Genomic DNA, 23,624 nt, shown 5'->3' with positions numbered 1-23,624 from the left:
AACACTCTGTCCCGAGATCATAAAGGACACACCAGCTTGAAATAATCAGTCAGCCATGCCTGCTCCACATGTAACTGGAGAATCTCTAAGAATCGCCCAACCAATAGTGACTGCAGAAATCCCTGCATGAAGTTTATCTGACACCTTTATTTTCTCACTAAGCCACATCACTGACTTTGCACCCTTGAGCTTCGAACCTAAAGGACTTGTGCTATGCTTTAAGGGCAAAACTGCCACAGATAACTTGAATTTTAAAGGCAAACAATGAAAATATGTCCCATATGCCACCCATATCTATCCTCTAAGTGCCAAAATTCCTTATGACTCTCATTTCTACAGTTTCTTAACTTCCTGGTCCCTCTCACTGTCTTCTGTACAATATTTTCTCATTTGTATTACCAGAATTAATGCTTGATTATAAAGAATAGTATACAGAAAAATATATTTTTAGCACTCTATAGCAATCTTCACAATGCTAAGGTGAACAAAAACAGTGAAACACTTAGTAGGATATCAGTGCCTCCAAAAACTTGCATGCATCAGCCCTCTAATTTTTTCTTTACTTCACAAAGCTGCCAATGTGCATCGTTGGCAATGAAAAAGTGAAAGTGAGGTTCCTAATAAAATTGCTTAAAGCTTGAAGTTGCAAAAGTTAAATGCATGTATGTTGAGGACTGATTGTGTATGTATATTGTGAGTATATGTATGCATGCACACACATGCATTTTTAACATTTGTATGTACCAGGTACTGGGCTAAGTACTTTACTAAGCGCTTTACTGGGCTAAGTGCTTTACAATTATTATCTCATCTGATCCTCAATACAACCCTGGGAATTTCTCTTATATGCCTCTGGAGATGTCAAAGGAAACTAAAGATTTCTAAATGTGAAGATGAGGAGGGAATGCATTTTAGGCACTGGGGACAGCTGGTACAAAGCTAATATGGAATTAAAACAGGGAAAAATCAATGAGAAAATATTGTACAGAAGACAGTGAGAGGGACCAGGAAGTTAAGAAATCGTAAGGACATTTGGCATGTGGAGGATAGATATGGGTGGATTTGATTCTCAGTGGCAATGAAGGCATTTTACTTGAGTTACAATGAAGTCTGTCTTTGTGAAACATTGAGTGATGATGACTGGAGGACTTAACACATCGCCGGCTTTTCTTCTTTGTGTTTTAGGATGCCATGCCCTTAGCTGCTCAGACTGTGACAGAGCTGCGTGCAATTTCCTATGACAAAGAAGCTAAGGGCAATGACTCTTCAGCGACCCTGAGCAAGGCCCCAAACCCCTGTGAAGATTTTGTAAGTTCCTCAAACCCAGGGATAAATTCAAGTTATGGTGCTGGGTTAAAAGAGCATATTTCTCTATTGCTAAAGCATGAAACTTTCAACTGTAATTCACATCAAAGCTGTGGGTTAGGGAAGATGTAAATATCAAGATACCAGGAGATTTTCTGAAGGACCTAGTTTAATCATCAAAATTTTAAAAGTGGATTAGTGTGAATTCCAGAGAAATCCATATTGTGTTCTTGGCAAAGTTCTCCTGATTGGTTTAAGTCAAAATTTGGCTTTTCTTTTCTCCATCTTGCTAGGATTTGTTATAAAGTAGTCTTACAAGGATTTATTATTTCCATGACTCTTCTTGAAGAGTTTATAGAGGGTGCTCAAATCGAGTCTACATTAAAATAGGAGAAAATCACATAATCTTTTATGGTGTGCTCTTTTAGTAGTGGTTAACAGTAGAATGTCAGTGGTGACATATGACTATAATCCCTGTTATCGGGGAGCTGGGTGGGAGGTACTGAGGCTAATGGAATACTAGCTAATTGGGGGTCCATACTAAGTCCACCACAGTATGGTAACCCCTCAGGAGCAGGGGACCACCATGCTGCCTAAGGAAGGGAGAACCAGACAAGGTCAGAAACAGAGCAGGTCAAAACTTCCATGCCTCCCAGCAGTGGATTGGACCTATAAGTGGTCACTACCCTTCCAACATGGGCAGAGTAGAGCCCCAGTTAAAAAAAGAAATTGGTAACAGTTTACATTAGTGTATATGAATTTAATTAGATTCAAGAAATTATCAAGCACCTTCTATGACAGGCATTAAAAAAACAAAGAGAAAAGTAAAATGGTCCTTGTCCTTGAGAAGGTTATAGTCTGCTAGAGGTGCGAAGGAATACATAGACAGATAAATAAAGACAATGCATATAAAAAATACCAAAAAAATAACATGCTAGTGGTAGTGGGGTGGGGATGAGAGCTCTAGCAACTGAGGAAATCAGGAAAGGTCACTTAGAAGAGGATGCACCAAGAGACAGAGGTAAGGAGGAACAGAATAGGGGATAATAATGTATGCAAAGGAACAGAGACTGGAGATGGAATGTTGAGTATGATGAACATTAAACAAATCAGTTTGAGTGGAACGAGGTGGTGTTAGTGGTGGTGAAATCAGTAAATAATAGCTGACATTTATAAATCACATTAATGCTTACACAACATTTACTTACATTATTTCATTCAATTTACTCCCAACAATATCAGGAGGTAGGAACTATAATTACTCCCATTTTACAGATGAGGAAATGGAGATTAAAAGAGGTTAAGTGACTTATCCAGGCTCATATAGTGAAAATCAGAGGTGATTCCAACCCAACTGTCTCCTGACTCCAAGTCCAGATGCTTTTCCCGTTAAATAATAGAATCCTGTGCAAAACAAATACCCATGTATCCTGGATACATTAGAAATTTTGCTGAGTCAATAAAATGTTTAAGTAGAAGACTGAATATAGATTTTAATTTGCTTTTTGAATTTTTGCTGAATATACATTTTAATATATAACATTAATTTTAATTTAATCTGTTTTAAATTTGACTTAATTTCATGTGGTTCTGTGAGTTGTTGACTATTTGTTGGGTTTAATTTTTTGATGGAGGAGTCAACTGTTCTAAAACTTATAGTCTTAGAATAGGGAGTTCTTAATATGGCAGTCTATGAACTTGATTTTTTAACAAACTATTTTGATAACTATTTCAATATAATTGGTTTCTTTTGTAATTTTACGAATTTTATTTTATGCATTTAAGAGATATTAGATTTCCAAAGAGGGTCCGTGACACACAAAAAGGTTAATTACATTAGAATGTTGCCAGGGAAATTGAGAGGACTTTCTCAAGGTCACAGATAGGACAAGGTCAGAGGCAGGACTTGAATAATGCAGTTTGCTCTGATTTGAAGACCAGATCTCTCTCCATTCTGTCACAGATTCAGCTTTACATAGGTTATATACTTTGCTACTATAAAAGAGCATAATTGCATTGGTGTATGTGGACATTTCCTTTTCTGTCACAGATCACACCCCTTTCATATTTCACAAATAAAATTTCATCAGCCTGTGACCAATCTCCTGGCAATGAGCCCTTCTGAATCTGTTGAGATTGATCCTTATATGGCAGACATACAATTCACTAATTACCTGTACTTGAAGCCTGACCAGCATGGTAAGATGTACCATAGTGTCACTGGCATAGTATAAGAGCCCAAAGTCCCCTATATACCTTGCTATATTATGGGAAAAAAAACACTGGCTACAGAGTCACAGGATGCAAGTTCAAATCCCATCTCTGATGCTCTCCACTTGGGCAATGCACTTTATTAAATGCCTCCTCTTCTGCATCACGTCAAACCTGTCCACTGGAATGATGCACGCCATCAGCAGCAAGATTAGATCCCTTGCCCTGCGTGGTCATCAGTGAATCTAAAGTCCAATGATTCTCTACCTCACTGCATAAGAATAATACTTTAATAAATTATACAGAGAGGTGTGTGTGTGCCTGTGTGTGTGTGTGTGTGTGTGTGTGTAGACAAATGGATAAAATAAAAGTGGATATCTAGCAAATAGTATGGACTCTGCTTTCCTACAGATAAGGCTTTTGGGCTCTTTCCATTTCCCTGGTGCCTCTCTATGTGATTGCTAGGTGATGACTATAATGCAGCAAAGGAGGTGCCTAGGGTACCATCATTGATTTGATCCCAATTAGTTCCAACAGTAGGCCATTTCCCTATTTCCTAGTATATCAGATGTTCGTGTCTATAGGTCACTTGGAAGAGATAGGAAATGCTACTCTAATTACATTATCTGCAAGCTCCAGACAAGGCATGAACACAGTAATTTATCTCAGACAAATTACATAAAATTTTCCCTTGGTGAAAGGATGCATTCCACTCCATGGAGATACATATTGATTATTTCTCATGCTAGTAATCAAATCTTAATCAGCATTGCCTAGGTTGCCAGATGCCAACAAAAGATTGGTTTCCCCCTTTCCTACAGATTTTCTGAGAGTCCCAGGCAAAGCTAGAAGGAGCCATTAGAGATAATTAATGCAACCAGCTGTGGCAGGTGCTGTTTCCCTGGGGTTGTCTTCTGGATTAAAGAGAGATGCCAGGTCAAATGTTATGATTATATGGTGATGAACCTAGGTTCAAAGATTCAGAGGTGAAAGGGACCTCCTACACCAAGTCCAATATTTTCATTTCACTGATAAGGACAGCCAGAGCAAGGAGAATTGAATAATTTGCCTAGATATCACAGTCGGTAAAAGAAGATGGTGGGATTTGAGCTGAGGACCTTTTACACCAGAGATTCTTTCCATCAAATCACATTGTCTCTTTATACATATTTATGTATATATATATATATATATATATATATATATATAGAGAGAGAGAGAGAGAGAGAGAGAGAGATTAGATTTTATATATATTTGTATATTATAATATACAAATGGGTACAACCTCTGTCAAGAAAGAGCTGAAGTGAACAAAAACTAAGTAGGGAAGGCAGCATGGCAAACCCCAGGTGCCCTTCAGAACAGAAGTAGAAGAAAGAGGATGGGAGTGCATAGCCAATCCTAGGGCAACAAGTAAGCAATGATATTTGGTTGTGCATCATGGCGTCAAAGTAATGTGATATAAAGTGGCCTTGGGACATAGACATGATCTTACTATGGAGCCGAAAAGAAGCAGAAAAAGCCTGAGGATCTTAACAGACAATTGTTTGGCGGTCAGTTTCTATTGCAAACATTATCAGATAGGACAAAAAATGGAAAACACATATATTGAGATCTTTCCAGGGATGCTGTCGTTTTTTGGGAGAGGGGATCCATGGGCAGTTTCATGACCCTGAAGTGTTTTCCAGTGTCACCAGGGTACAGAGAAAGAAGCAAGAGGCTTACTTTCTGACTCACTTATGCCAGTTGCATCAAGAGGACACAAGAGGGGAATGGTCTTTATGGAGGCTGAGCAGTGGTATGGGAGAGAAAGGAAGTTTGGGAAGGGTATTAAACTGAATATGTGGAAATATCTGGGAGGAGAGGGAGAAATAAAGGAATAGCTCTGCAGGGAGAGAAGATTGGAAGAGTGGGAAGAGAAAAATATGTCAAAGACTAAAATCACAGCTTATGGTGAGATTGAGAAGAGGTGAAGGATAGAAGGGAGAAGAATGAGGTTCAAAGGAATAGCGTTTCCTCCCATTCTTCTCCTCTTCCTTCCTATTTTCCCCTTCCACTCGCTTCTTCCCTTTTTCTAGGGATTGAGGGTGTTGGGAATAGTCTGGATTGGTATGAGAGCTCAACATTCCAGTTACCTGTATTCCTCACCCCAACTCACATCAAGCCCTACATGAGAGCCTGTCAATCACCTTTCAGACTCATTATCAGTCTTATTTTCCCTTTTTTTCCCTACTTTCTGACTTCCTGGGAGTATCTATGGAGCAGGCAAATCCACTGAGAGTGTAGCTAGACACAGTACTTGGTTTTTATTCTCCCTGTAATAGGATTATTTTCCCTTTGGCAGGTGGCTCACTTACACAGGCTGGTCCTGACTCCACTGTCGGCCCTACAGTCCTTATTCCCAGGACCCCAGAAACTCATCCAGAAGCGCTACGACAAGCTGCTAGACTACAATGGCTACCTGCAGAGGTCAGCAGGTGATGACTCAGACCTGGCCAGGAAGGACTACGAAGCTCTTAACGCCCAGCTGGTGGAGGAGCTCCAGGTGTTCAACCGAGCTGGTCGCCAAGTCCTGCTGAATTGTCTTTGCTGTTTCATCACCCTCCTCAGGGATCTGATGCTCATGGCTCTGAAGCCTTATTCCACAGGCATGCCAGTAAGCAGATTCTTTCTCTCTCCTTGGTCTAGAAGCAGCTTTAGAAACCATGCACCTGTGAAATCAAGCCCAGTTGTTTGTTGCCTTATCCCCATCCCCCCCACCAAATAGCCTGGTTTTTTCGTTTGTTTGTTTGTTTTTTACCATATCTCCCTTCCTATTTCATGTTTGGGGTGACTCTCATTAATATTTCACTTGTAAATCTTTTTCCCAGATAGCAAGGGCATTGCCCAACCCATCCACAAAGACACTCACCCACCTACCTGCCTGACACAATCAATATTGTCAGTTTATCATTAGTATTCTGTTCATGCATGGCAAGTCCTAAATGTTAAATCATAACTATTAAGCTATAGAGCCAAAAAGACCATTTCAGTGTGAGAACAGAGGTGGGTGAATGTCACCCACTCTTTGTTAGGCTTTTGTTCTCCCCCAAGAGAGAAGAGCCTGCAATTGAGGGAGGGGGGGCATGTGTGGAAGTGGGGGTAGGTACAGTTTATATGTTTTTCCTCATTTCTTTATGCCATTAGAAAGGTAAGAGAATGTTGAACTTGGCGTCAAGAGAGATCTGAATTCAAACCCTGGCTGTAACACTTGGCTCTGTGACCAGGAGCAAGTAACTCAAACTCTCTGAGACTTTATTTCCTTATCTATTAAAAAATCTATAAACAACACACTGTTGCGGTGGGGGGGCGGGGAAGGGCGAATACAAAGCTTAAATAAGACAGGTTCTCTGCTGTCCATCATATAGATCTTCAAGATTATAGGATCTTGGAATTTATTTCCGTAAGACTAAGAGTAAGTCCTCACTTTTCTTTAATGATCTTTTCACTGTAAGTCAGTGCATCTTTTTCAGGGGTCCAGCACTTCTCACTCAGCTGTACTTCTGGTTCCCATCCCACCCTCCACCAGGAAGCAAAAGACCCAGATTAGAAGTGGAACCCAAAATGTTCAGAAAGGGGCTAAACTTCACATCCACTGTTTCAACTTGAGCTTCTAGAAATTTTCTTTACCTACAACTAATTTGACTCCAAGTTTCTATAGATCATCACATTTGTGGACTTAGGAAAACTGAATCAGTGTGTGCTAGCTGTCTTCTATGTAGGGGACAGGTATAGGAAGGGAAAAAGGAAGGGAGGGAAAAAACAAGCACCAAATTCAACCATGCTAACACTCTAAGATAGGTGCCCTTATTATCCCCATTTTACAGTTGAGAAAATTGAGGCAAACAAAGGTTAAGTGACTTGGCCAGGGTCACACACCTAGCACTTTTCTAAGACTGGATTTGAACTCAGGTCTTCCTGACTCCAGGCTGAGCACTCCAAGTGAAGGTTAAGAAAGGGCAAGAGTAAAGTCAGTATGATGTAGTAGGTACAAGAAGACCTGGGTTCAAATTTTGTTTTTTATACATCCTGGCTGTGCAAGTCACTTAACTTTTCAGTGCTTCAGGCAATTCTCTAATAATGGAGAGAATGGATAATACAAAATAATAGATAATTATTTACAAAATAATGGATAATTTACATTGGCACTGAGAGTTTCCTCTCTGGCACTTACTTATACCAAAGAAATAACAGGTCTTTACCCCCAAAAACAGAGGAAGCAAGAGACCATTGTAGTCTATGATTAAAATCTCCCCAATATCTACTCCTTTATCTTATATTCAAAATTTACTACGTAATCTTTCCCACCTATAATGGCTGGCTGGGTGAATGGGCAAGTTCTTTAACCTCTCAGCAACTCTGTAAGAACACAAGGTGTCTAGGAGGTGCTGACTTTATTAGTAAAGGGAGTTTGCTTCTCTGGGAGTTCCCTCCATCAATTAAAATGCACATCCCGTCACTACCCTATCCTACACAGTTGAGCAATTGAGAGTCAAGCAGGAACAAAAAGGATATAGTTTTGACAAAATGGATGAGTGGAATGCTTTATGCAGGGGCCTTTAACCTTTGGATAAGAGATGGCCACTTTCTTGTAGATTTCAGGGATGCTATTTTCACTGACCTCTAACTGAAATCTAGCATCTCCTTCTATTAGAATGCAGGTAACGTTATTTGGTGCAGGATCCGTAGGCTTCACCAGGCTCTCACAGGGGTCCATCACACGCAGACACACACAGACACAGACACACACACACACACACACACACACACACACACACACACGTTAAGAATTTCCAGTCTGTGGGAACTGCATCTCCTCATAGCTTTCTTCTGGTTTAAAAACATTATCCTTGCAGTATTTGCTCATCACATCCTGGCTACAAGCAATTGAGTTGGCATGGGCAATAACACTGTTGATAGCATGTTTTATGCCCCCCGCACTTACCAGAGCTCTGGGACTCTCATTTTCTTCACAGTTATCATTGCTCCCAGCCAGCATCAGTGATGTTCAAAACCGGGTCATAGAAGAGGTTCATAGCCTGAATTTTGTAAAGGACAACAGTGCGACTTTTATTGAAAGGAAGCTGAGCTTTGAAAAGAAGAAACCTGTGACCACCTTGGTGAGTTTCGCATGGCCAATAGTGATGACTATTGACAGGACTTCCCAGAGTCCATGTCTTCTATGAGACATAAAGCTTTATACATGTTCGTACATACATGTTTGCATGTTGTATACCCCATTAGATTGTGAGTTTCTTGAGGCCAGGGACTGTCTTCTGCCTCTTTTTGTATTCCTAGTACTTAGTACAATGCCTGGCACATAGTGGGTGCTTTATAAATGCTATAGAATCTCAGGGTTGGAAGGGGCCTCAGAAATCACGCCTCTCCACCACTCTCTCCCTCCCCCTACCCCACCTCCAGGGAGGACTACACTTATATCATCTTAAAAGAATGATTGTTAACATCTTCTCCCAGATCTTCAAAGAAAATCTACAGATTGAAAATTACAGAGTTGTAAGGAAACTCAGAGACCACCTAATCCAAGCTATACCTGAACAAAAACTCTCCCTCGGTTATTTATGACAAGTAGTTATCTATCCGTGGCTTGAAGATCTCCAGTGATGGGGAACTCATTCAATCATTCAGTATTTTTTTTATTTTGAATTTTTATTTCAATTTATATCTATATATATTTTTTTCTTACCACCTTTTCCCTATCAAATATATCCTTCTTCCTTTCTGCCCCACATGCTACCCCTTAGGACAAAGAATAAAAACAAAAAAGGGGGCAGAAAGCAATTTAGCAAAACTAAACAATGCACCAACCTAGCCTAACTGTATGGTCCTCCACCTACAAATGAGGGAGAGAAGCAGGCAATATGTTTGATAATGCTTTATTAATGTGTTCCAAAAAATACTGCTTTCACTTTCCAATGACTCTCCTCGTCCCAACCAAGAGAACCTTCCTTTGCAACAGCAAAGTATGGAGTAACAAAATAATGGCTATGCCTGACAATATACATCTCAGGCCTATAGTCTATACCTATAATAGACCTAAAGTCCAGCATTTCTTGGATGAGAGGTGGAAAGCATCTATCCACTATCCATTTTCTTGTTTTCCCACAAAAATCCAATTCTCTACTCCCTTCTCCCCAGTCAGAGATGCCCCGTCAGATGGAAAACCACCGCTCCCAACTTCTAGCATCCTACAGCCTGGAAGCTCTCTATCAAGCAAAGCGCAGATGTAATGCTACACAGGAACATGACATTGACCTTCTGGAAGGGGACCTCGTGGCTGCGGTGGAACAGAAGGATCCCTTGGGCAGCACAAGCAGGTGGCTGGTTGACACTGGAAGTGAGTACCATGCAGGAGAGCTCCCCCAAAAGGAAAAAGAACTGAGTTGCAAATCCTACCTCTGATGCTTACTCTCTGTGTGACCTTGAGCAAGTCATTTAACCTGTGTGGGCCTCAGTTTCCTCATTTGTGAAATGAGAAGATTGAACTAGATGGCTTCTGAGGTCTTCTTTCAGTTCTTGGTCTATGATTCTTTAAAGCTCTCTCACAGTATATGTTTGGTAGAGGAGGAACTCTTTCCAAATATCCATGTTTCTTCTCTTTCCTTTCTGTCCAGTTGCAAAAGGCTATGTCTACTCTTCGTTCCTGAAGCCCTACAATCCAACCAAGATGCAGCAGGCAGACGGGGAGCACAGGTTCTGTGAGGAGGACTTTGATAACATCAGTCTTTTTGTGTCTTCATGGCCTGCCAGCCACTGCATCACACAAACCCGGGAGGAAAGTGCAAGCGACAGCAGCTCCTCTCTCAACAGCATATGCGGAAAACCTGAAGCCAATGGTGCTGACAGTGACTCTCTCCAGGATGGGGATGAGCAGGTGAGAATTGGTCCCTTTAAATCACCAGCAGGCTATTTGGAATATGAAAGCTGTTGCCTCCCACTGACTTCTGCTACAATCCATCCAGGTGATATGGCCTTCCAGAAGGAAGCCCTAGGTACTTTCCAAATAGTATCTTACTTTATCCTCACAACAGCCCTGTGAGATAGATGCTGTTATTATCCTCATTCTACAGTTGGGGAAACAGAGGCAAACAGAGTTATGCAGGGTCACATAGCTAATAATTGTCTGAGGCTGAATTTGAACTTAGGTCTTCCTGATCCAGGGTTCTGCCCATTGTACCACCTGGCTGCAATCAGGAACTTTTCTAGGATTTTGTCATCTTCCCATTCTCTTGAGTGATGATGAAAAAGCTTTTCTTAAGATACCACATATCCTGTCCTCTCCCTCCAAAACAAGCAGTCTAATTCTGAACAGATTGTCACCAGAACCTAGGGAATACAACTTAATTCCCATAAGAACAACATCTTTGTTAATATCACTGGCAGCAAGCAATCTTGAATCTCTTATAATATTCTACCTACTGTAAATATGAAACTCCCAAGAGACTGTGGTCTAAGCCCCCATGCAGAAGAACAAGTTAGACTTCAGGTTGTGACCTTCAGTCACCTCTTGGCAAAAAATGGAATGCAAGTCCAGATTATGGACTATAAACTCAGGCAGTAAGAAGAACTTAGATCTCGAAGAGACCTGAGACATCATCCTGTCCAATACTCTCCTTCTCCATCACAGAAATCATTCGTGATTTGTCAGTAATCAGATGAACTTTGAAGTACAGACAGTGCATTTAGGGCTAGCAAGTGGCTGATCTGTCTCTCTGCTGTGTCCTGAGACTGTACCACATGACCTTGTCTTATTATCGACCAATCAAGGATGATTTTTTTTATTAAAGAAAATCAATTTTCTTTTATTCTCATCTTTACCTATTGAAAAAATAAAATAAAAAAACAAAATTCTCATTTTTACATATGATACAGCAATACATATTAAAGATGTATAATCTAATATACATATTACATATATGTTACATATAGATAGTAAATGGAAGTTAACTCAGAGGGAAGAGAGAAATATGCCTAACCAGGCAAAATAAGTTCCCTTATTGACCAGGTCCCCAAAACAACAAACCTTATTCTACATCCTGAGTCCATCAGCTCTCTATCAGCATGCTTTATCATGAGTCCTCTGGAACCACTAGTTGGTCATTGCATTGATCAGAATTCTTAAGTCTTTTTAAGTTTGATCAAGACTGCTTCTTACCCACCTTGATTGATTAAAATGCATAATCTTTGGTAATCTGTTGCTTTTATACCCTCTTTTTTTTTCTCTTGGTTCTGGTCAGAGATACTGGAAGGCAATATTGAATTATGTAAATTATTTTTCAGCTATTAAAAGGTGGGGACAATAGGCACATATACGTTCCCTTGACCCCATGATGCAATTTCAGAAGTGACCATGGAGGGGTCATTCTATGAAGCATCTGTTAAAGCCAGACAGATGTCTGGTTCTGGATGGTACCTCCAGGTCAAAGAGGATGTTCAGACTCTTTCATGTTGAGATCTTTGGGGCAATGAAAATAGATCCTTACTGAGTAGTCTTGCCAACGTGTCATTTGAATTGTCACAAAGTTTTTCTCCTTTGGTCACAACATGAAATGAATGGTTTACTATTATTAACAAATAGATAACCTAGGAGATTTCAGATTTTGAAGGTAGGTAAAACAATAATAACAACTATCCCTTTCCAGTTTGTTAAGCACTTTCCATTTATTTTTTCATTAAATTCTAACAACTCTGTGAGGTAAGTAGTTATTATTACTCACCTCATTTTACAAGTGAGGAAAGTAAGGCTAAGATAGTTTAAGAGATTTTTCCGGTGGCTCAGATAGCTAGTAAATGTTGGAGAAAGGGTTTGAACTCAGGTCTTCTTGACTCCAAGTCTAGAACTCTGGCCACTGTACCACCTAGTTAGATGAACTGTAGCATCACATGGGTTCATTCAGAATTATTTAATAACCGTAATAGGTATGCATTCCATGTGTTGCCTCATTTATTTTCTTTAACAACCTTTGCTGCAGGTGCTAGTATTATCCTTATTTTGCAGATGAGAAAATTGAAACAGTCATCACTTTGCTAGACTAATTATAACATTTCATTGTTGTTGATGTTCAGTTGTTTTAGTTGTGTCCAACTCTTTGTGACGCTATTTGGGATTTTCTTGGCAGAGATACTGGAGTGGTTTGCCATTTCCTTCTCCAGCTCATTTGGAGATGAAGAAACTGAGACAAACAGGGTTAAGAGACTTGCCCAGGGTCACACAGCTAGTAAAGGTCTGAACCCAGATTTGAACTCAGAAAGAGGAGTCTTCCTGACTCCAGGCCTGGCACTCTATCTACTATGCCACCTAGCTGCCCCCAATTGTGACATTAAAAAGCACATATTGAGTATCACCTTCACAAAGTACTAGTTATAGTACAGATGTGAAACTAGGCTCTTGATGGTCATACCATTGGTGGGCAACCTCTGACAGGCTCCAATTATAATTCTGGCAACAGATTACTTTTGCTTAGCCCAGCTAAGTATAAAGAGGCTCATTCAACTACAGGCTGACTACTCAATGAGGATGAATTTTTTTCTACACAACCATGAAATGAAGAAAAATTCAAGAGAACCCTTAGTCCTGTGTGGCTCTTTTCCACTTATGAAGGGACAGCATGTTATCATATTGAAAAGGAGAGCAGAATCTGCACCAAATCACACAAATTGGTACTGTCTATTAATATTAACTTAGTCATCGGTACTTTATAGGTGGTGTGGTATAGGGCAGAGAAGCTACTTGAACCAGGATAAGTCCTGTTCTTTACAAATGCTGCCTCCATGGCCCAAAGGCAAGAGGCATAACCTCTCAATGTTCTAGGAGACTCCCTAAGGCTATAAATTGCGGAGGAGGAGTTGACTTGCTTTGGTGGGAGTTTTTTCATCTGAGTGCTTTCCAAACCAATGAAATATTAGAATTATACTATCCATTCCTATTGGTATTTTGGTCAGTCAGTCAACAAGCATTTATTATTCGAAGGTGCTAAGTGCTAGGAAAAGCAAGAAAGGCAAAAGTGATGTATATGTATGTGTGTGTGTATATATATGTGTGTGTATATATATATATATACATATATATATATATATATATGGTGGGAGAGAGACAGACAGACAGACTTAGAGAGAGACAGATGGAGAGAGAGAGACAGAGACAGAGGAAGAGAGTCAAAGACAGACAGAAAGATGGAGAAGGAGAGAGACAGAGACAGTAACAGAGAGAGAGAGAGAGAGAGAGAGAACCTTCGAGGGAAGGGATTAAATTGTTCAGTGGCCAACAAACAGACATTCTACTGGAGGAACTGAATTGTATCAGTCTTGACACTCTTTTCATAAAGGAAACTACAGTTCCAAAGAAAGTCACAGTTAAGTGGAAGTGTAGCTCACAGTTTCTCCATGGAGAGTAAAAAAAAACAAAGGAGGTGGTAGAATTGGTTTGGTCATGCATTCCAAGAAATAAAGAAACATAATTTCATGGGACATTTGTTCACCTTATTTCAGTGCTGATTATAACTGTTTGCAAAACTATCACCATGAAAATGATCATAGCCTATGTATGCATTCACATTTTGTTGAGAGGATGAGGAGGTAGGAAAATTCCATGGAGAAACTTGGAAAAACTCTCCAGATTAAATCCATTCAGTGACTTCAATGCAATGGCAGCTATAGAGGAAGATAGAGGGTGGAGTGGGGAATGCCCTGGAAGATACAAGAATAAAAAATGAGAGTTCAAAATCTAGAAAAGCCTCAATCTGTATTTCATGAATGAGTAGATAGGTGGTGCAGTGGACAAAGTGCAGAACCCAGAGTCAGGAAGATGCGAGTTCAAATCTGGCCTCAGACACTTACTAGCTGTGTGACCCTGGGCAAGTCACTTCACCCTGTTTGCCTCAGTTTATTTATCTGTAAAATGAGCTGTAGAAGGAAATGGCAAATCATTCCAGTATCTTTGCCAAGAAAATCCTAAATGGGGTCATGAAAAGTCAGAGATAACCAGAACAACAGCAAATGTATTATGAATATATTATTTGTTAAAAGATTTGGGAGATTCGAGAATTGGAGAGCACAGATAACAAAACAAAAAATGAAGTTGTTTTTATTTTAATTGACAGGAACTGATTCCACTGGACCATGAACTCCTTAAGAATAAGGACTGTTTTTGCCTGTCTTTCTATCACATGCTTAGAACTGTGCCGGGTACATAGTATAATAATGCTTAATAAATGCTTAATGACTTGACATTAGCTAATTATTAATGAGGAAGTCATTCTCAGATACTAGGAGATCACCTTGCTGCCAATGATAAATTCAAGATACTGCCTCAGATTAACTACACGCTCAGGAACCAGGGATCAGCAGACATGATTGTTGGATCACTGACAGTGATATTTTGAGGCTGCATAAAATAAGAAAGGTTCATCAAGATTGAACAAAGATAAATGTTTTCTTGGTAGACTAAAAAGGAAGAGAACAGAGTCTAAGAACCACAGGCCAATGAGCTGGACTTTGATTCCTGTAAAAATTCTAGAATGGATCATAAAATGCATGGATAACGGACATCTGTAAAAGGAAGCAACATTTAGACAGAGCTGGAATAACTTGATAAATGTTAGACAATGTTTGTTATAGTTGTGGTTGTTCAGTTGTGTCAAGTCATGTTCAACTCTTCATGACCTCTATTTGGAGCTTTCTTGGCAAAGATACTGGAGTGGTTTGTCATTTCCTTCTCTAGCTCATTTTACAGATGAGGAAACTGAGGCAAACAAGATTAAAGTGACCTTGATTTTTGTAAGGCTTTTGATGAAGTAATTCATATTATTCTTGTAGATAATCTAGTTAGATAAATTAGCAACTAGCTAGAGTATGTTACATGAAGACTGATTGAAGGAACATGCTTAGCCTAGAGAAGGGAACTTGTGCCCTCAGGATGTACAAGATAGCTATTTTCAAGTATCTGAAGGGACTAAACTTGTTCTGTTTGGCTTCAAAGAATAGAGCCAGAAGAAATGCATGGAAAGAGCAAAAAGGCCAATTTAGGTTTGATGTCTTAACACCTAGTACCCTTTACGTGGATCTTTGCAATTTCCAAAGGGAAATTATAAGGACACTAGGAAATATGGAATATAAATATTATTCTCCCCATATGAAAGATGGGAAGTGTGAGTAACTTGTCCATTATTGCACAGCTGATAAGTATAGATTTGAGAGTCCAGTTCGGTCTAATGCTCCCTTCACAATGTCTCCCTGGCTCAATGGCTCCACTAATGAGATAATGAAAGATGCTCTTCTTCTACTATCCTTCCCACCCAGCCCTCTGCCTCCCCCATTACCCATGACACAGACAAATGAGCTTTTGCATCGAGGCATCCTTACCTCAGGAACAGAACTGAGCCAACTGACCACACCTGTGGAGAGTTACCACCATTCCCAGACCTGGGGAGGCACACAAACGCCCACCAGGAAGATGGAAATAGTTGGGAAGAGGAGATCCCTCTGGAGAAGCCAGAGGCTTCATTCTATTATTCTAGGATCCTTCAATTCAGCAGTAACAGATGGTATTTATTAAGGACCTGTCCAAGGTGCCGGGGGTACAAAAATGGAAATGAATCAGGTGCTGCTTGAGCTTACATTTTATTGAGTTATATAATATGTGAACAGATAAATAAATACATGTTGAGCTGAGAGACTGCTAAGGACATAAAGGAGCATAGGTTTATAGGCTCATAGATTTAGAGCTAGAAGTGGCCTTGTGAGGTATGTCTACATCAAATTCAGCCTTTCAGCATCTAGAGCAGGGGTGGGGAACCTGCGGCCTTGAGGCCATATGTGGCCCTCTAGGTCCTCAAGCATGACCCTTTGACTGAATCCAAACCACAGAATAAATTCCCTTAATAAAAGAATTTGTTCTGTAAAACTTGGTATCACCATGGTCATGAACACCACTGTCACCACTACCACCACCAACAATAACAACAATGAAGTTTTTATTTCCATTAAGCCTAAATTTGCTTCTTTGTAACTTCCATTCATCTCTCCCGGTTCTGTCTGCTGGGGCTGAGTAGAACAAATCCCATGATGGGCCAGCTCTCCAAAAAGACAGCTATGTTTTCCCTAAGTCTTTTCTTTCCTGGGTTCCATTTCCTTCAATTGTTCCCATTTGACAGTCACCATCCTTACTGCCCTCATCTGGTATTTCTCCAGTTTTCTAAATGTGTCCTCTAGAACCAAATACAAAATTCCAAGTATAATCTGACCAGAAAAGAGTACAGAGGGAGTGTTAACTCCCTAGTCTTGAGTATGATGTCTCACCAAATCCAGTGTAATATTGTGTTGCTGTGTCATGTGCTGCCATGTCATGTGGCTGCCATGTCACTGTTGACACATACTAAGCTTGAAGCCCACTAAAATTGCATGATTTTTTTCAGGTACATCTAGCTTAGACTTCTGAACTTGCTTTTTTCCTTAACCCAAAAAGAAGTATTTATCACTATCAAGTTCCATCTTGTTCAGATTGGTTCAATCTTCCATCCCTTCAAAATATTTTTGAATCTTGACTATCATTCTGTGTATTAGCTATCTCTCTTAGCTTTGTGTCTTCTGTCAATCAGATAAGTATTTCATCCATTTCTCTAATCTATTCACTTTTAAATGTTATATAGTGCAAGGCAAGTTCAGAACTCTGTGATACTAAACTGGTGACATCCTTCCAGAATGACACTGAATAATTAAGGACTATTCTTTGGATCTGGGTACGCAACCAATTGCAAATTTGCTTGCTGAGTTTATTTTTATATTTTCTGCAGGAATAGTGTGAGAGATATGTCAAGCATTTTGTTAAAACCTAGGTAAATTATAGTAGATATCCTTGATTTTCCAGTCTGGTAACCCTGCCAAAAAGGTGAGGTGAGTATGGCATGATGGACTTTTATGAAGTCATGCTGGCTATTTGTGATCAGCTTTCCTTTCTAGATAGTCACTAACTATCCCTTCGATAATACATTCTAGAATTTTGTCAAGAATCAAAATCAGATCACTGGCTTATGGTATGTCAGCTCTGTTCTCTTCCTCTTATTGAAAATCAGGACATTTGCCCTTCTGTACTTCTGCAGCATCTCTCTCATTTTTCATGATCTTTCAAAGATCACTGACCCAGGCTCAGCAAACACAACTGTCAATTCTCTCAGCATGTAAGGATGTGATTTACCTGAGCTTGGTAACTTGAATTAATCAAAGGGCATCTTGGTATACTCTTTTTGTGTCCTCACCTACCCTGTTTATCAACTTTCTATTAGCCCTTTTTTATTTTATCTTTTCAAGTCCAAGGAAACAACTCCATTAGGGACAAAAAAGGGAAGAGTTATCTAAAGAGGTTGATGGGGATGCACAGCAAACTAATCCATCAGCTTAGATTTTTAAAAGATGTATACAAAAGATGGAAATCAGGTCATGTAACAGGGATAAATGCAAAAGCTTGTTAAAGTCCTGGAAGATTCATATCAGGAGTGTTAAACCTCAGAATGAACAGAGGTTGGCAAAGAAAATAAAGGACTACCCCAAACATTTTTAAAGTTATGTTGGGAAGAGATCAAAAACAAAAAGGAAATGGAACCACATATTAAAAAATATTGATAATAGCTCTTTTCTGAGGAAAAAGAATTAGAAATTGATGGGATGCCCATCAATTGGGGAATGGCTGAATAAGAAGTGGTATGTGGTTATAATGGAATACTATTGTGCTATAAGGAATGATAAGCAGGATGCTCTCAGAAAAACCTGGGAAGCCTTGCATGGGCTGATGCAAAGTGAAATGTGCTAGGTACAAAGCAACACAATATTGTAAAATGATCAACTGTGAATTACTTGGCTATTCTCAACAATACAATGATCCAAGACAACCCTGAAGGACTTCTGATGAAAAATGCTATCCATCCCCAGAGAAAGTACTAATGATGTCTAAGTACAGATTGAAGCATACTCTTTTTTTACTTTCTTTATTTTTCTTGAGTTTTTTGGTCTATGTTTTCTTTCACAACATGACTAATATAGATATGTTTTGCAAGATTACACATGTATAACTAATACTGAATTGCTTGCTTCTTAATGAGGAGGGTGGGGAGAGAGGGAGGGAGAGAATTTGGAACTCAAAATTTTAAAAACAAATGTTAAAAATTGTTTTTGCTTGTAATTGCAGAAAAATAAAATACTTAATTAAAAAAAATTCACTGAGGAATGGCAGATGATAAAAGAAGGGATGAAACCACCACTTAGAGTGGATGGGATTTTGTTTCTGACATCAGGGAAAAGGCAAAGCCCATCAATTCATACTCAGCTGCTTCTGTCTTGAACTGTGGAAAGCTTTTGAGTTCATCTTCTGTTAAACCCATAATTTCAAAAATTACTTTTTAAAAAAGGTTGACTTGTGAGCTACTTTTATATCCACTTTGTCTCTGTAATTCCTCTTTTCTTTTCCACTGCAGTTATTTTGTGTGTGTCTGTGTGTGTGTGTCTGTGTGTGTGTGTGTGTGTGTGTGTGTGTGTGTGTGTGTGTGAGCTTTTCCTGGGTTATCTTGCCCTATAGATTTTAGTTCATGGGATCTCACTGAGGCTTCCTTTGTACCCCTTGAAATTTGTTCTCTCAAAGCTAGGATGCATGCTTGCCTTTACTTTCCCTATCACAAATTGCAAAATAAAGTGATCTCCCTATCCCCCAAGAGTCTCATCATCTCCACCCAGCATTCAGTTCCTTCTTGGTGATTAGAAACATATTTAGAATAGAATATCTCCTTGTTGGTACCTCTGCCTTTTGAATGATGAAGTGATGAGTAAAACAAGTCAAGAATGGATTAACTACTTGGTTTTTAGGAGTAGGGGAAAATGAGGGGAGGGAAGACACAGAGACAGAGGGACAGATATCCAGAACATTGAAGTCCCTGTTACAGTATGCTTTCATGCCAGGTTCGCCAACTGTTTGCTGAACTCACTTATTTCTACTTTCTGTCCAGGTCTTCTGTTTGTTGCTTCTGCTTAGGCCTCAAATAATCTTCCCCTAAATATACTCTACCTTACTTTCCCCTCTTTGGTTCCCAGATTTCTTGACATGAATATATATGGTTAACCTGAAAGGTTAATCCTTCTCCTTTACCTGTCCTGTCTTTTTTAACATAAGATTATCTTTCCTGAGGGCAGCTGCATGGCATTATGGACAGAATGCTGAGTATGGAATCAGGAAGACCTGAGTTCAAATCTGGCCTCAGACATTTGCTAGCTGGGTGATCCCGGTCAAGTCACTTACCCTATTTGCCTGAGTTTCCTCATCTGTAAAATGAATTGGACAGGGAAATGGTAGACCACTACAGTATCTTTGCCATGAAAATCCCAAATGGGGTCACAAGGTCAGACACAATTGAAATGACTGACCAACAACAACTGTTCCTGAGTTACACTCCAGATACAGGCCTCATTCCACCAAGTCTTTGGGATACTTAGGAGCTGAAAGTTTTCTCTTTTGTGTTAGGCTTTGTAATTCATCTTGTTTGTTACCAATATCTTGTATATTTGTACATATGAAGTCATAGGATTTAAGTAGTTTCTTTCTTAGATGTTGTCTAAATCTGCATGATAAAGAGATTTCAAGTAAAGACCTTATCCTGGGGCAGGCCTGGACTTGAGGTCAAGTACAGCTGCTGATGGAAGAAAAAAAAAAGATTTATCTATACTAGTGACACTAGTAAAGATTTATCAAGCGCCTGCAACAGGCCAGGCACTGGGCTAAGCATTGGGGATACAAAGAAAGACAGAAACACTCCCTGGCCTCTAGGAGTTCATAGTCCAATGGGGGAGAGAGAGAATGCAAACAACTAAGTATAAGCAAAATACATACAAAATAAATTGGAGCTCATCCACAGAGGGAAGGCATTCCTATCATTAAGGGCAGCCAGGGTCAAATTGTTATTAGTGGAAATTGTCTTTGATATAGAGAAGATACTTGATAATACAACTCCCAATGCACAACAACAATATATAATATACCATGTTCTTTGGTGTTTATACAAGTTTCGTTTCATATGCTAATCTTCTAACAGAAGGCAGTCAATAAGTGTTACTGACAGATTGATTGCTTGAATTTTCTGGAAAGGGTTTGTTAGGCCCTTGGTGGGGGTGGAGCCAAGATGGCAGAATAGAACACACCTCTAGAAGTTCTCCTCCCACAGCCCATAAAATACCTGTAAAAAATGACTCTAAACAAATTTGAGAGCAGCAGAAGCCACAAAACAACAGAGAGAAAGAGATTTCCAGCCCAAGGCAGACTGGAAGGCTGACAGGAAAGGTCTATCTCATCAGGTGCAGAGCAGAGTGCAGCCTGGTCTTGGCTGCATTGTGGCAAGTACAGGACTGGAGTGGGCTTCAAGGCACCACCAGCAACAGATGTGGGTCCCACATTGCTCAACTCACAAACTCCAAAGACAGCTTCAAAGGTCAGTGAGAAAGTTCTTTCACCTGGGTGAGAAGGGAACGCAATGGTCTAGTCCTGGCCCTAGGCAGAGGCAGCTTCCATTGTTGCAGCCCTGGCCTAAAGACCCTGGGGGAGTTGAACAACTGATCTGAATCTCAGCCCTGAATGGTGGTGCTGGGGTGAGGAGGAGTGCTGACTGGTGGAGCTGGTTGTGGCTTTGGAGAGGGAATTCTACTCATAGAAAAGAGTGCTTGTAGTTGCTCCCAGACCAGAGTGCAGGTCAGGAGAGGAGTAAATTTTTCTCCCTTGATTGTGCTACATTGGAGGAACTGAGAACTTACAAGTCCTTAGAGTATACTCTCCTCTTGACAAAGAACTCAAAAGTCAAGTAACTGTCTGGAAAAATGCCCCCAAAAGGGAAAAAGAATAAGACAATAGAAGGTTACTTTCTTGGTGAACAGGTATTTTCTTCCATCCTTTTAGATAAGGAAGAACAAAACATGCCATCAGAAGAAGACCTAAAAGTCAAGACTTCTGCATCCAAAACCTCCAAAATAAATATGCAATGGTCTCAGGCCATGGAAGAGCTCAAAAAGGATTTTGAAAATCAAGTAAGACAGGTGGAGGAAAAATTGGGAAGAGAAATGAGAGCAATGCAAGAAAATCATGAAAAGCAAGTCAACAGCTTGCTAAAGGAGACCCAAAAAAATGCTGAAGAAATTAACACTTTTAAAAATAGACTAACTCAAATGGGAAAAGAGGACCAAAAAGTCAGTGCAGAGAAGAATGCTTTAAAAAGCAGAATTAGCCAAATGGAAAAGGAAGTTCAAAAGCTCACTGAAGAAAATAGTTCTTCAAAAGTTAGAATGGAGCAGATGGAAACTAATTATTTTATGAGAACCAAGAAATTCCAAAACAAAATCCCAAAAATGAAAAAATAGAAGATGATGTGACATATCTCATTGGAAAAACATCTGGAAAATAGATCCAGGAGAGACAATTTAAAAATTATGAGACTACCTGAAAGCCATGATCAAAAAAAGAGCCCAGACATCATCTTTCATGAAATTATCAAGGAAAACTGCCCTGATATTCTAGAACTAGAGGGTAAAATACTGAAAGAATTCATCGTTCACCTCCTGAAAGAGATCTGAAAAGAAAAACTCCTAGGAATATTGTAGCCAAATTCCAGAGTTCCCAGGTCAAGGAGAAAATATTGAAAGCAGCTCAAAAGAAACAATGGACCCTGGCTGCTCCTGTGGAGAGTAAATTTGAAACTCAAAATCTTGTGAAAATGAATGTTGAAAAGTAAAAATAGATAAATAAGAAAAAAAGAAACTGTTTGTTAAGAGTGTAATCTGTCTTTCCATGATATGGAGACTGGATATCACCCATGTAGCTCAAATCATCAAATTATATCTAGCATTTGTATATAGTGCTTTGATATGCAACACAAATATCTCATTATAGCTTCACAAGAACCTTTAGAAGTAGGTGCTAAATTAGGCCTATTTTATAGATGGGGAAACTGAGGCACAGAGCAGTTGAGTGATTTTCCTAGGGTCACACAGCTTATAGGTGTCTGCAGTATGATTCAAACCCAAGTCTTCCTTATTCCAAATCTACTGCTCCACCAACTTAATTACCTGTTCTTTTTGGGGGTCTGGATGAAGGGTTTCTGATAGAAATTTGTCTTGTAAGTGGTTTTTTTTTATTGGTGTTTCATCTTTAGCCAAAAAAAAGTAAAATAACAAAACGAACATGTGACATCAACTCTGAAAAATACAATAGTCATTGTTGGAGGGGCTGTGGGAAGCACCTTATTAGAGCTGTGAAAAGATCTAGCTATTCTGGATATCAATTTGGAAGTAAGCAAGAAAAATGACTGTCCATAGACTTTGAATCAGTGATCCAACTCTTGAGAATATACCTCTAGAAAAATCAAAGCCAGAAACAAAGCCAATTCTTGAGCGTATCCCCCGAGAAAAGACAAAGCCAGAAGAAAAGGTCCAGAACGTACCAAAGTATTAATGGCAGCACTCTGTGGCGGTAAAGAACAAAAAGTAGGTGCCTATCCATGGGGATATAACCGAAGAACTGATGATATATGAATGTAATGAAATACTGTCATACAGTTAGAAGTGACAAAAAATGAGAAATGCAGAGATATCTGGAAAGATTCTGTCTGACCTGATACAGAGTAAAATAAGCAGATTAAAGGGAATATAAACACAATAAGAATGTAAATGTAAAACACTCTAAAGGGAAGCCAAACTGAGCAACTGAGAGTCAGGTGCTAGAGAACAGGTCTTGGTTGGAGGTGGGGTTGAGGGGAGGGGGATTTACATTTATAAATCTTCGTACACATTAGCAACTAGCTAGTGCAGTGGATAAGAGTGTTGGGCTTGGAGTCAGGAAGACCTGAGTTCGAATGCTGCATCTGACATTTATCAGCTGTGTAACCCTGGGCAAGTCTCTTAACCCCTTATCTTCCTTCAGTTTTCTCAAGGGTAAAAAGGGGATCATAATAGCACTTACTTCACAAGTTTGTTTTGAATGTTTTGAAATCAAATGAGGTAATGCATAGTGCTTTAAAAACCTTAAAGGGCTA

At 39.6% G+C, this 23,624-nt stretch overlaps 1 protein-coding gene across 2 annotated transcripts in view; it reads left to right on the top strand.

Annotated features, from left to right (window-relative positions):
* Positions 1 to 23,624, top strand: part of ARHGEF38 (Rho guanine nucleotide exchange factor 38) — a 128,910-nt gene that overhangs the window by 101,414 nt on the left and 3,872 nt on the right. For both annotated transcript variants that reach the window (XM_072623060.1, XM_072623061.1), the window contains exons 9-13: positions 1,186 to 1,308; positions 5,861 to 6,172; positions 8,532 to 8,675; positions 9,712 to 9,910; positions 10,188 to 10,447. In XM_072623060.1, the coding sequence (XP_072479161.1) occupies positions 1,186 to 1,308; positions 5,861 to 6,172; positions 8,532 to 8,675; positions 9,712 to 9,910; positions 10,188 to 10,447 (1,038 nt within the window). The remainder of the gene's footprint in view (positions 1 to 1,185; positions 1,309 to 5,860; positions 6,173 to 8,531; positions 8,676 to 9,711; positions 9,911 to 10,187; positions 10,448 to 23,624) is intronic.

This window comes from Notamacropus eugenii, chromosome 7 (genome assembly GCF_028372415.1).
Source record: "Notamacropus eugenii isolate mMacEug1 chromosome 7, mMacEug1.pri_v2, whole genome shotgun sequence".
NCBI classification, from domain to species: domain Eukaryota; kingdom Metazoa; phylum Chordata; class Mammalia; order Diprotodontia; family Macropodidae; genus Notamacropus; species Notamacropus eugenii.
This window is presented reverse-complemented; position numbering and strand designations above follow the sequence as displayed.